The sequence below is a fragment of the Salmo trutta genome, chromosome 14 (genome assembly GCF_901001165.1).
Source record: "Salmo trutta chromosome 14, fSalTru1.1, whole genome shotgun sequence".
Lineage (NCBI taxonomy): Eukaryota > Metazoa > Chordata > Actinopteri > Salmoniformes > Salmonidae > Salmo > Salmo trutta.
In genome coordinates this window covers 68,306,516-68,320,766 of record NC_042970.1, presented here as the reverse complement: position 1 = coordinate 68,320,766, position 14,251 = coordinate 68,306,516, and the positions used below count along the sequence as shown (strand labels likewise).

Here is a 14,251-nt window from a genome sequence, read left to right as displayed (position 1 = left end):
CAATTCAGCATTTCAGCACTGACTGTATGGATGACATAAAAATGGCATCAAAACAGATGCCATCCATTTTCTATATTAGCGAGCAAAATGCATAAATTATTCTGGTGACATGGGCTATGATCTGATAAAATGTCCTTTCACAAAAGACATCTCCGTTAAGGTCATAATACTAGTGCCATCTTCAGACGTTCTTATTATCGCCTGTTGTGATAGGGGCGGGATTAAAATGGGGGCAAATGCGGTGATTGGCCATGATAATCCCCTCCCTCACGCTACTTCCGTTTTGTCTGTGCGCGCAGGCCCAGTGACATCACTCTGATATTTTATTTACTCCTGAAATCCAAGATGGCCACCTTGAATGTCTCGATCCTATAGCAATTGAGGATGCAAGTAGCTACCGAAAAAACAACTTTTCCCCGACCATCTCATCCCCTGAAATTCAATTCGAATTGTGCGGATGACCCCCTTACATCTTATTAGCCACTAAATAGCCGTTGCATTTTCGCGCAAACCCCTTCAATTTGCCAATTTGAAGTAGTTTCGCGAAGTAGCTCGCGCTGTCGCTGTCTGTCCGAAGCGAGGTTCAGACAGGCAGCACATCCAAATGGCCGAACCGAGAAAAGTACAATTTGTCACCCTCTCGGCCTTCGCTGCTGGATCAGCCACGGAGACTAGGAAACGCCGGTTGGAGGATGACGAGGCCGACATCGACTTGGATGCGGATGGTGAGGGCGACACGAAAGCGTCCGGGGCAGATGGTAGCGGTGGGCTTTTCGGCAAAACTAGTAGTGACAAGGACAACGCTGAAGGAAAACGGATTACCGTGCGATTGAACCTATCTCTGTCCGAGCCCAGCGATCAATCGTCGGCCGAGTTTAACTACAGCGAACTCATCCAAAACATCCAGGTATGACTCCTTCTGTTTAGCCAAGAAAGACATAGATCAACACCAGTTGATTTTATTAACTTGGTTAGTGGGGACTTGTTAAAAGATAGGATATGAAAGTTGGTGTATCTTGTCTTTCCACGGACTAGCGTGGTCGGTGGGAGGAAATTACTAGTCACGGACTTCACACAAAAGACCCTAACTCAGCCATTCATTAAGCCATTCACTCAAATCACTTGGTACTCAACTCGAACGGCACGTCAAGATTACAGTTGTAGGCACGCCTTATGCACATGCAGTGATAAAGGTTGTCTGGCGCTACCTGTTTCCTGTTCTTGTTAACTTGCCAACTCTCTTGTTAGTTTACACCAGACATACAGCCATTAATATGGCACGTAGAATAAGTGCCCCAGTACAGTTGAGTTTAGCCTCCTATGGGTGACATATTGAAGATCAGTCAGTGCTGAATAGATGGAGTAGGTTTGGAAGTACAAGCATGTAGCCTAAAGGGAGTTATGCAAATATCGGTATTATGTTATCAAGACACTCAGTGGTGTGTACAGACATCATTGTATGGTACAGTAGTTTACTCTTTTTTGTTGTTACATATTTGCATAGCGATTATGCTGAATATATAATAAATTGTTCTCAAACTTGTAATTACAAGTGATACTACTACTTTATAAACCAGCTGTAAATCTAAATACAAATGCTTCCTCACCAATGCTATTTGGGCAATATGATTGCATGACAATATGCTTTTCATCCGGTACAATAACAACACAATATTATTTGTTACTTTGTTCATTGTTTGTTTATTGTGGGTAAGTCCATTTCTTTTCCAGTAGTCACACTTTTCTTCACCCATTCCCCCCCTTTCTAGGCAAAAAAGATCACTCCTCCTCCAGCCCCAACTCAGACTCCAACTCTTTTTATCCTGCCTCCTGCCCTTGACCCTAGCGACCATTTCAACGATGACGAGAAAGAACGACTGCAGGTGGAGGCCCTGGCCAAGAAGTTTGAGAACAAATATGTATGTTATTTTTGGAGCCGTGGTAAAACTTTGTGCTCTAATAACTCCACTTATAAGATGCGAGTTTTAAGATTAGTTTGACTTTTTGTATCTGATTAATAGCTAGTTGTACTAAGTTATAAGCCTGTTATATCTGGTTATAAGCCATTTTTTTCTCGTTTATGACTACTGGTTATACAGTATGTAGATGTGAAAGTATGTATCCTCTGTGACACAGGGCAATGCCAATGCAGCAGGAAAGAAGAAGAGGAAGGATAGAATGCAGGATCTGATTGACATAGGCTTCGGCTACGACGAGACCGACCCTTTTATTGACAACTCAGAGGCTGTAAGTATCCCTTTTTTTTTACCTTTTACACCCCTTCATGTGGAGAAATAAAGTATTATAGGCGGAGAAAATAGGAATCTGCTCTATTCTGGCGAACTTTGCTCTGGAGTTTCGCTTCCTGTTTGGAGCGTGCTTGAGACTGTCAATCATCCACAGCACAAATTTGCACAAGCAATCAACCTCACTTCATAAATACTAACCTACATCCACCACAGTGACATGTTGTTGTTTTTTTTGTCAGAGACTCATTGAAGTTACTCTGTGTTCTGCATCTATGCTCTCTCCTGTGTGCTATGATTGTAACGGCTGCCATTTTGTTTTGTGTGACAGTATGACGAGCTGGTCCCGGCCTCCCTGACTACCAAGCTGGGAGGGTTCTACATCAACACGGGCACGTTGCAGTTCAGAGCTGCTTCCGAGTCAGAGGGAGAGGATGGGGGCAAGGATGTCAAACCCAGAGTAAGTGTGGGATACTGGCATGAAGTATTGTATACAGTGAAATTACACTATATTAGTCAGTTGGGGTCAATTCCATTTCAGTGATGTCAATTCAGGAAGTAAACAGAAATTCTAATTCATTTAAAATCAATGAGAAAATCAATGAATGTTTGTTTACTTACTGAATTGATGAGAATAATTGACCCCATTCCTGATAGGAGTATGACAAAGCTGCTTTATTTGTGTTTATCCAACTGGTTGTTTTGGTTTTTCATGAATTGTGTCTGTGCCTTCCGGTGGTAGCAGGAGCTGAAGGATGGCGAGGAGCAAGTGATCAAGAGACGAAGGAGGAAAGAAGGAAACAATTTGGAGGAGAAGAAACCCCGGAAGAACAGAGTGCCCAAACCAGGGTGAGATGATAGGATAATGGGATGGATAAATCGCTGCTTCTTGTGCCTGTCAGGCATGTCTGTATCTTCACAAATTACAATTTGAGATGGAATGGTTGTTGAATAATTCAGATTATTTTGTTCTTGCTGTAAGAGCAAATCATCTAAGGGGACATTGTGATTCTATGCATATTTCTCAAATAGAACTGAGCATGTTGCAAGAACCATTCCTCAAAATGTCTTGTAATGGTTTTTGAATCAGTTTTTATACATCCCCGTGTCAAACCCTATCAAATGTGCACTGAAATTGAAATGTATGCACTTCAGCATAGAATACAATAGACAAATTCATCATAGAGATATATTTTAGTTCATTCCTACCCATGTACAGATATGTCTGACTATGACATGATACACTGTGATGCTCTCTCTGAATGGCTTGTGGGCTTGTGTGACAGGCCAAGTGTCCTTAACAAAGGCTCCATTAGCTACGCTCTGATAGGCTGATCACTCCGCTGCCATAAATACTCCTATTCCCAGAAATAGACCAGCAGATATTATGAGACTGTTGTTTCCCCTGTATCATATTGAAAATACATTGCTTTGCTTATAGGTTTCTTGTCTTCGAATTTACACATCACAACTTCCCTCACTATTTTCTCTCTCCTTCCTCTTTCTTCCTTCTCTCACCCTCTCCTCTCTTCCCGCTCTCTTTCCCCTCTTCACCCCTCTCTCTTGTCTTTCGGATCCAGAGTGTCGTCTCTGATGAACATCCACCGGCCAGAGAAGAAGAAGAGGAAGAAGTTGATGAAGGACTCCTTGTGCTTGGCAGCCATGTTGCGCCGCTTCACCCGGGAGAAGCAGGAGATGAGGAAGATGAACCCCACCGCGCCCCACCCCGGCATGGGCAGCTCCGTGGCCAATGCCCCGCGAGCCAACCACCTGCTGGCTAACTCCCACCTGCACGCTAACGCGGCTAACAACGACGTCTCGTTGGCCGAGCTCACCGCGGACCCCGCCATGATGTCACTGCTGGGCTCGGCAAATGAGAAGGAGCTCCAGGATCTTCTGGGTGACCTGGACTTCAGCCTTCTGGACAGCTCAGCTAATCCGCACGTGGCCACGCCCGGGAGAGAGAATGGCCTGATGGGAATTGGAGTTTCAGGGCCGAAGCCGAGTGGGGGCGGGTTAGGGAGGGGGCTGGGGGTTTCAGGGGGTCTCCTACACCCACCTCCGCTCCCTGACGGCCTGCCCGCCCCCCTCATCAAGCGCATCGAGGACCTACGGGCGGTGAGTCGCACTGATGGGGCTTTTCCACTTTATCATAGATTGATTTATTTGGTTATTTAATGTTTATGTGATCATCCCTTGATTTAATTGTTGAGTAACTTCCTGGAATTTTGTGCAGTTGAAATGTGTGGCAGCCATTTTCTTAAACCATGATGATATCACTTAAAATAGGGTTTCAGTTCTTGGAAGATTTGTAATACATTTCTTGACAGGCTGATAAAAATGCAAAGAGAGGTTAGAGAGGAGCAGAGCAGAAAGGAAGAGCGGATGAGAGCAAAACACATGAAAGAAAGGTAGACTAGCAACAGACAACTGGTGGCCAAAAGGGAGAGAGAAGAAAGAGAGAGTGACAAATCAAGGATGAGCGAAAACTGGCAAGATGACGATGCAGCCATTTTGAAACTGACACGGAAGGCTCCTTTTTTGCTTTTGTGCATCTTTCCATGGAAGACAGTCTGCTCACCAACCTCTTTTCTTCACAGGCCTCTCGTCAGTTTGATCAAGAGGGAAGGAAGAAATTCTTCACCCTCGATATGAATAACATCCTACTGGAGTGAGTTTGTTCTTCTTTGGACACATTGTACATCTCTCTCCGTCTCCACCCTGAATGTGTCATACTGCTGATGTTGGAGTCGATTGTTCATCTCTTTTCCTGTCTTTTTCACCCACACTCTGTTCTCCATTTCTCCCAACATCTTTCTCTCTCGCTCAAATTGTTTTATTCTTTGTCGCCTCTTCTTAATCCCCTTTTCTTTGCTTACCATCTTTCTCTCTCCACCCCCCCCCCTTCTCTCACTCCTGTTAATTCCCTCTGTTGCTCCTCTCCCTTCCCTCCACTCTCTCCTCCCCCAGTATTGAGCTGCAGGTGCAGGAGCAGCCGATGGGGCTACGTGGGGAGGTGTATTCTCACCTGGAGGCCTTTGTGCCCTGCAATAAGGAGGCCCTGCTCAAACGCCTCAAGAAGCTTAGCCTCAACATCCAGGACGACCGCCTGCGGACGCCCCTGATGAAGCTGAAGCTGGCTGTGTGCAGTGTGATGCCCGAGCAGATCCAACGATACAACACGGACTGCATGGTCAAGGCTGCCAAGTAAGAAGATTACAATACTCCATAGTGTCCTGCAGCCAAACTCAACAGGCGGACCGCGGACCCAGAAGGGGGTCAATACGGACCGCCGGTCCCGACTTTGCATTTGTCATGTTTCTACATTTGGTATTGCATTGGGCAGTTTGTCATTCCCTGACAGAGAGACATTTTGATTTAGCACCTGTCAGAAATGTCCAGTTGATCAAATAGCCTATGTTAGGTAGATGGGTACGCCCAGGGGCCTCGACCCCCCCCCCAGCGGGCCCCCATTTTGATTTTGTTGAGTCATTCACTCAGGCATCATATGGTAAAATGTGTAGAAGTGCAGGAAATTAGCTTTAAAACGGCAACATTTTCTCTCCACCAACAAGAAGAATGTGAACAATTTGAACAGTTTGTAGTTGTTGGGAGGGGGTTTGTTACTACGCCAATAAATGACAAAATTCATCCTGACCTTTGCCACCTAGGACATTTGTATGACCGGACCTTCTTAAATAGTACTTGAGTACTCTGGTATACTGTAATGCTATATCGCTTATCCATAAAGGTTGTTTGGTTACTCCTCTTCTTTCTATGTGTCTCTGCCTCTGCGGGAATATATTGAGGTTGGTAGAATATGTTGGTGCTGAGGTGTGTGTGTGTGTGTGTTGGACCCCAGCAGGCAGCAGCCTGGAGAGGGAGAGAAGAACGGATCAGAGGAGGAGGACGAGGGGAAGCCGGGGAAGAGGATGATGGGCCCACGGAAGAAGTTTGTCTGGGACGACAAGCTCAGGTAATGGCCCATCCACTGCCCTCAATCAAATCTGATTTATTTGTCAGTTGTCACAAAGTGCTTTTATAGTAATCCGGCCTAGACACTGAAGTGAAATTCTCGAGCGAAGTCACACAGAAAATGGCTGGTTTGAAAAGATAATAGACTAGTAAGCTTTCTTCGTGTGCGGGTGCGTGCGTGTGTGTGTGTAGGTCGCTGCTGTGTAACCTGGTGCGTGTGAAGTTGAGCTGCTATGAACGGGAGTCGTCTCAGTGCTCTCTCTCCGTGGAGGATTACCTCAAGGCCTTCATGGAGAACGAGGTCAAACCACTGTGGCCCAAGGGCTGGATGCAGGCCAGGATGCTGTTCAAGGAGAGCCGTGTTGTACACAGTCACCTCACTGTCAACATGTAAGTTATCTCAACTATAGTTGGACCTTAGAAATAAGTTGGCTTTATAATGGCAATTATACCTTTTATTGTATATATGCCTGATTGACAGATCAAATCAAATTTTATTGGTCGCATACACTTATTTCGCAGATGTTATTGCGGGTGGAGCGAAATGCTTGTGTTCCCAGCTCCAACACTGCAGTAATATCTAACGATGCACAACAATACAAACAAATCTAAAAAGTAAAATAATGGGATTCAGAAATATTAGGACAAGCAATGTCGGAGTCCGGAGTATAAATAAACAGGGCCTTCGGAAAGTATTCAGACCCCTTGACTTTTGTTACGTGACAGCCTTATTTTAAAATTTATTAAATACAATTTCTTTCCTCATCATTTTACACACATTACCCCATAATGACAAAGCCTAAACAGGTTTAAAATAGAAATACAGAAATACGTTATTTACATAAGTATTCAGACCCTTTGCTATGAGACTCGAAATTGAGTTCAGGTGCATCCTGTTTCCTTTGATCATCTTTGATGTTTCTACAACTTGATTGGAGTCCACCTGTGGTAAATTCAATTGATTGGACATGATTTGGAAAGGTACAGTTGACACTGCATGTCAGAGCAGAAACCAAGCGTTGAGGTCTAAGGAATTGTCCGTAGAGCTCCGAGACAGGATTGTGTCGAGGCACAGATCTGGGGAAGGGTACCAAAAAATGTCTGCAGCATTGAATGTCCCCAAGAACACAGCGGCCTCCATCATTCTTAAATGGAAGAAGTTTGGAACCACCAAGTCTCTTCCTAGAGCTGTCCGCCTGGCCAAACTGAGCAATCAGGGGAAAAGGACCTTGGTCAGGGAGGTGTTCCTCAATGGAGATGGGAGAACCTTCCAGAAGGGCAACCATCTCTGCAGCACTCCACCAATCAGGCCTTTATGGTAGAGTGGCCAGACGGAAGCCACGCCTCAGTAAAAGTCACATGACCACCCGCTTGGAGTTTGCCAAAAGGCACCTAAAGACTCTGACCATGAGAAACACGATTCTCTGGTCTGATGAAACCAAGATTGAATTCTTTGGCCTGAATGCCAAGCATCACGTCTGGAGGAAACCTGGCACCATCCCTACGGTGAAGCCTGGTGGCAGCATCATGCTGTGGGAATATTTTTAAGTGGAACTGGGAGACTAGTCAGGATCAAGGGAAAGACGAACGGAGCAAAGAGGTCCTTGATGAAAACCTGCTCCAGAGCGCTCAGGACCTCAGACTGGGGAGACAGTTCACCTTCTAACAGGATCCGCAGAGAAGAATAGGAGATCTCCCCAAATACAGGTGTGACAAGCTTCTAGTGTCATACCCAAGAAGACTCGAGGCTGTAATCGCTGCCAAAGGTGCTTCAACAAAGTACTGAGGAAAGGGTCTGAATACTTATGTAAACGTTATTTCTGTTGACCTGTTTTTGCTTTGTGATAATGGGGTAGATTGTAGATTGATGAGGGGAAAAACAATATAGACACACACACGCAGACAGACACACACACACACACACACACGGTATGTGATGGGATGTATAGACTATATGGATAGAAGATGTACAGAATATCTGAAGAAACAGATGATCGATTGACAGATGGATTAGCATTCCTGTGCGGATGTTAACTTAACACACCATTGGTTTCTCTGTCCAGGGTCAAGAAAAGGATGGTCCCCACCCCCAGGGCTAAAGCAAAGGTCAGTGACATCTCTTCACTCTCAATTGACGTTTGTAACCTTTTCTACAAGATGGTTATTTGGTATTACTTGCGGTGCCATATGTTCTGATGCGGGTCTAATGGGAACCTTTGTCCTTTCCCTATGTTCCAGGAGGGCCAATGGATCCAGCAGAGGCCCAATCTCCCCACCGCCACCACCCCTTCTCTCCCCCACGTCCCCTCCACCCCCTCCGTCATCCAGGCCCGAGGGACCTCCTCGTCCCCCTCGGAGCCCATCTGCCTGTCCGACTCGCTGGACGAGGACCTCCGCGCCCCCTCCCTGGATTCTGTCTCCCACGCCCTCGCCTTCCTCAGCCAAGCCGCCAAGGGCCTGGGTCCCCACGGCAGCGTCACTGACCTCACCCTCACCTCCCCCCTCTCCCCTCCGCCTCTCCAGATCCCCAACTCCTCCCCCCCCTCCATCACCCCTCACTACTCCCCCTCGTCTTCCCTACTCACCTCACATTCTCTTTCCGAGTTAAACGCCAACTCGTCGACGACGGTGACGATGCCATCGATGGCCAACATTAAGACCACGCTATCTACCTCTCCCTCCACTTCCACGGCGTCGTCAGCTCGCATGCAGCTCGCGGGGGCCACGTTGGTGTCTCGTGGCGCCGACGGAGTGTACGGCATGATGAAAGGGGCAGGCTCTATGGGACAGACTCAGAGACACAATGTCAGCATGGCGACTGCCACTCACAGGCAAGGGGGCATGACCGGAGGGAGTAAGCTCCACCCACCGTCGTCCCCCTCCCCTCCCACCAAGCAGCGGCCCCCTCCCACAGCCTCTCCACTCCTGCCCCCCCATCAGAAGGTCGCCCTGGGCATGGGGGTGGCAATACCAGGACCGGGGAAGAGCAGTGTCAAAGCCAACAGCAGCAGTAACGGCGGTGCCATGATGAGCAACATGCCCTCCTCCTCCCCTCAGTCCCGTGCCACCAACTCCCACTCACACCCCCAGCAGCTCAACTCCAAGAGCCCCCAGCAGCTCAACTCCAAGAGCCCCCAGCAACCCTCCTACCTCACCTCCACGGTGGGCTCCTCACCCTCCCAGTCCCCCTCCCACCACCAGAGCAAATCCAAGCCCCACCACCAGTCCAACTTCATCACCCCCATGCAGGCAACCCTCACCAAGTCCTCCCACAGCAACAACTCCTCCCCCATCATCAAGCTCACCCCTCGCCCCCCTGCCCCCACCCCTCCTCCCATCTCCTCCCCTTCCTCCTCCTCTTCCAACCTCCTCTCTCACTCTCAAATGATCTCCAGCCCTCTCCAGTACCAGTCCCCCAAGACTGCCGGCTTCCGCCCACCATTTAGTGTCCAAGGTGGGGGTCAGGTGAAGTCGGGCCAGGGCAGTTATAGCTTCGCGGGGAGCCAGAAGGCTCCGTCTGTCATTAGCAGTAGTAGCGTTAGCAGCGCTAGCTCCAACAGCAGCCCCATGCGCATGTCGCCCGTCACCAGTCGCCCGGACAACAGCCCCTCCCCCTCCGGGACGGTCTCGTCCAGTCACGGACAGAGACAGAGGGCCGTGGGCGGATCCAAGGCTGTAGGCAGTCGGATGCCCACGGCAACCATGGCCACACCCTCTGTCACCTCACACCTGACGCAGGTGAGTCAGCCAATCACAGGCGACCAGAAAAAGTGTCAAGAGTGAAAAACAGGATCAAGAGAAGCACCTCTTAGATACTGACTGCATTTCTCTCGCTAGTGTTTTGAGTATGTTCTGGAAAGACTTGGCCAAGTAGTCAGAACAGAACAGAACAGAACAGAAGAGATTGTGTCAGGCACTTTACATGTCACCTGATCCCTTGTGTCTCTCTCTCTCTCTCTCTATCTCTCTCTCTCTCTCTCTTCCCCCCCAGGTGTCAGCTGGCAGCCCCCTCCTGGGTGGGACACTTGGCTTTGGGATGTTAGGGGGGCTGGTGCCCGTCTCGCTGCCCTTCCCGTTCCCCTCGCTGCTCAACTTCACTCCTCCTGGCGCACCGGGGGTCAGCGGCCTGGGCACGGGCGCCAACTCAGGATACAGCCTCTCACAGAGCGACTTAATGGGTGAGTAATTGGCCGGTGCCCAACTGGCAGTGGCTCCACAAGACTGTGATCTTTCAAAGCACCGGGCATGCAAATGTATAGGATCAAAAATAAAGCATTTGTTCTCTCTGTTCTCTACGGTTCAGTAACACTTTTAGGGCTCTTAATACCACTGATAAAGTCTGTACTGTACATCATTATGTGGTAAACGTCTTTAAAGAATTTACTACTTCATTAGTATGACATTTTATTGCGTGAATTTGATCAACTGACAAAGAAAATCAGTGTTTATTAAGATGGCATAATAAATGGAGCCGCAGTTAGATTTGTTTGTGGTCCCTTGAGATTCATCTCGTCTTAGTTTGTGTTACTCATGGTCAGTGTTGTGGTGTGCAGTGTGTGTGTGTGTGTGCGTGCAGTGTGTGTGTGCGTGCTGTGGATCCATACTGAAGTATAATCGGCTCTAATGTGCCCTCTGCTCCAGGTTTCTCACTGTAACCCTCTTGCCCTGCCTGTCTCCTTTTCTCATCCAATCCCACCCTCCTTCTCCCCCTCCGTCCATCATCCATCCACCCGCTCCTTCCTTCACTCCTGTGTTCTTTAATCCCCCTTTTATCTGCCCTCACTTTCTGATGTTATGCTTTACTCAAATTCTACTTTCATCTTTTAATGTTCCTTTTCTCACCTTTATTCTCCTCAACCGTTTCCCCCTCTCCATTCTTCCCTTTTTTTACCTCTTCACTTTTACCTTCTGTTCATCCCTCCCTCCCTCCATCTCTCCTCAGATCTGTATAAGAGTCTCCAGTCAGGGTCACAGGCTGCTCTACCTCCTCACTTGCAGCTTGCTTTCTCAGGTAAATTTCACACCTCCTCCGCCTGTACTTCTCTCCTCCTCCCTTACCTCCCTCCTCCTCTTCCCTTCCTCCATTTGTGTTGTTGTCATTCCCTGCGTCATGTTGATATCGCTCACTCACTGTTTGGCTGTAAAGTCTTCTTTCCCAACCTGTCTGCTTGCTTCAGTGTTAGTGGTGATCTGCATGCCTGTGTTACTGCATGACCAGGTTAACACTAGAAGCACATGTCTTGTCTGTCGATGAAGCGTGTTGGGTGTTTGGTATGTTTCTGCATCTTCATGTATTTACACAATTATTTTAACCCCCCCTTCCTCAGATGCAAACCAAAGCCAGGGTGGCGACATGAAGAGGAAGTCCCACTGACCAATAGAGATGGAGGACAGAGAGTGACATCGAGACATCCACTAGGATCACTTTGATTGGACAGATGGACACAATGATGTAATAATACAGGGGGGAGGAGCCTTCTTCCCTCAATATGGACCTGAAGAATCAATTCCCCCTCACCATGACAATTTATTAATTTAATTTAACTGTATTTTTATGATTACTGGGTATAAAATGGACCTGTGGTGAATGATAATGAAACTTTTTTTCCTTATTTTTTTCTTGTCAACATGTTTACATGACCGACCTTTATCACTGTGGAATGAGGACAGGGTCGTATTCATTAGGCTCCAAACGTAGAAAAAAAAATACAGAAACAAGGACGGACTGCCTGAACACTCGTTTTCGTTTAAAAAGCGTTTTGCTATGTTGTGTCCCAACAGAGCGCACATACCGCAACGAATGTCGATCTATCTGCCGGTCATTCGGTGCGGTCTGTTTTACGGACAACCCCGCCAGTGAGGGTCTGATTGCTGACATTTTCACTCAATTCTACATGTAGAATCAGTTTGCAAATTACAGCTGGCACTCTGTTCAGGGGTGCTAAGTAGTCTCTGCCTGCAAACGCTACCAGTGTGTCCGTTCCTTAATGAAAACCACCCAGGAGAGGGAATACGCTGTTAGCGAAGTAATTTAATTTGAATTTAAGTCTGTTTATATTTTTTCTCGTCTAAAGCAGATTTGAGTATAAATCATTTTTTGGTCGTTGTCTTGACTGTCTGAGAAAGGTAGTTGTTAACTTGTCTCCGATGTGAGATGGCGTGGCCATTGAGTTGTACTGTTTTAAAGTCTCCTCTGCTCCCCACAACTGACTGTTAAGGTAGTATAGCTAATATAAATATTGATAAATTATTTGTAATTTACACAGGGATAAAAAAATAATATTTTGAGGTATGTGTGTGCCGGTGAGATTGAATGTGTGTGTACACAACCTACATATATATTGTATTTTCTTTCCAGGTCAGTCTGTGCTGTGTGAATGTGCGAATTGCATATCCCCTTTTCTCTGTTGTGTGTTTGAGAGAGTGAGTATTCCCCTCTCTTGCTCAGCGTGTCTTTGGTGCTGTATAATCACACTGGACCTTTTCTGGAGAAAAAAACTTGAAATGTAAAAGCTAGACTCCTCTTGGAGCGTAAGAGAGGGGACAAAGATGCGAGATTGTAGCCTACTTGAACTTTTTTTTTTTTTTTAATTGTAATTAATTTACTTTGTAAAAAAAAACGCTTATCAACTCAAACACACTCAAAACTCAATATGACAAAACGCCTTAGTTTGTAAGTTTCATTAAAGAACTATGCAGGACTATAAATGCTTCAATGCAAAAGTGCAAGTCGTCGCTTGGCTTTCAACCTCTTACTCAGCTGTCAATGTATTTCTGGGAGTTGTGAATGTGTGTACGTACGTCTGAGTCCTTTTTCCCAGCTAAAGAACTCCCTTCTCACCTACTGAATACCTCTCTAGAAACTGTTCTTCCTTACTCTCTTCCTATATCTGGGAAGATCTCAATAGCATTACTCCTCACTTCCTCTCTCCTAGTCTTCTTCTCAAAACCCATTGGGGGAGAAGGTCAGAGGGGAGGGACCTCTGGCTTTCTTGCCTCTGTCCATCTCTTATCGCCCTTCGTCCCTCCTTCCAATGTCAGTATGAATGTCGACCAACTGCACCAAGAATGGCGCCAAAGATGAGTTTCCTAGCATATAGATGGGGTGCCTTGGTCAGTGTGTGTGTGTGTGTTCCTATCATTCTCTTTGAAATGTACCCATGAGTGTTGTCGGTCTGTGGTCTGTCAGGATGTCATGGTGAAAAGTTGTTTCTTTCTGTGACTGGAGCAGGAGGTGAAATTTTAAAGCTTTTGTGCTTTTGGGGCGGGTAAAGATTACATTTCATGGTAACTGGTTACTTAATTCGGTCTCTTTTGTAGATTATTTTTGTGTGTTGATTTATGGAATAAAATACAGTTGGTTTTCAATAGGTCCTGAGTCATTTCTTTGTGGTCCCTGTCTTTCGTCCTCCATTGTGACCGACGTCTTTCAAAAGAACCCTTCTAGTTCTGAAGGTAGGGCAAAACTACACTCTCGAGATACCTGTTAAAGGAAGTAAGGGCTCTATTCAATCCGTTTTCATTTAAAGACAATGTTCCTACCTTAAAGGTAATTTCCGATTGTCAGCTCAATCAGAATTGACCTTAACATTTCTAGTGTGTGAACTGTTAACGCTTCAGATTGAATAGAGCCTTTTTATTTATTTCACCTAACTAGGCAAGTCCGTTAAGAACAAATTCTTATTTACAATGACAGCCTACCCCAGCCAAACACTGGTCCAATTGTGAACCGCCCTATGGGACTCCCAATCACGGCCAGATGTGATACAGCCTGGATTTGAACCAGGGACTGTAGTGAAGCCTCTTGCACTGAGATGCTGCGCTACTTGGGAGCCCCAAGTGAACAGACTTTGCACGCGGGAGCCTTAAGTAAGAATTTTTTGTACAGTCCCTCAATTCTGTTCACTTTCTGTACCCAGGAAAGGTCAAGGCTCGATTCAATCCATAAGGCTGAAGATCCGTGCTACAATGCAGTTGAAATTTAAAGGTAAATTCCTATTGAGTGGACATCAGCAGCGTATACTGTGAAT

At 46.6% G+C, this 14,251-nt stretch overlaps 1 protein-coding gene across 3 annotated transcripts; it reads left to right on the top strand.

Moving 5' to 3' along the window:
* Positions 1 to 316: 316 nt before the first annotated feature.
* Positions 317 to 13,591, top strand: LOC115147208 (ubinuclein-2). Of its 3 annotated transcripts, none has more exons than XM_029689304.1 (15): positions 317 to 907; positions 1,770 to 1,919; positions 2,137 to 2,247; positions 2,578 to 2,706; positions 2,989 to 3,095; positions 3,827 to 4,364; positions 4,847 to 4,917; positions 5,217 to 5,453; positions 6,109 to 6,222; positions 6,414 to 6,611; positions 8,285 to 8,327; positions 8,460 to 9,959; positions 10,213 to 10,399; positions 11,164 to 11,232; positions 11,549 to 13,591. In XM_029689304.1, exons 1-15 carry the CDS (start codon positions 605 to 607, stop codon positions 11,593 to 11,595), a joined length of 3,804 nt encoding a protein of 1,267 aa, XP_029545164.1. In that variant the 5' UTR covers positions 317 to 604; the 3' UTR covers positions 11,596 to 13,591. The 3 variants fall into 3 exon arrangements, with proteins under 3 accessions (XP_029545164.1, XP_029545166.1, XP_029545165.1); XM_029689305.1 differs by having other exon boundaries at positions 318 to 907; positions 2,992 to 3,095; XM_029689306.1 differs by lacking the exon at positions 11,164 to 11,232.
* Positions 13,592 to 14,251: the final 660 nt, after the last annotated feature.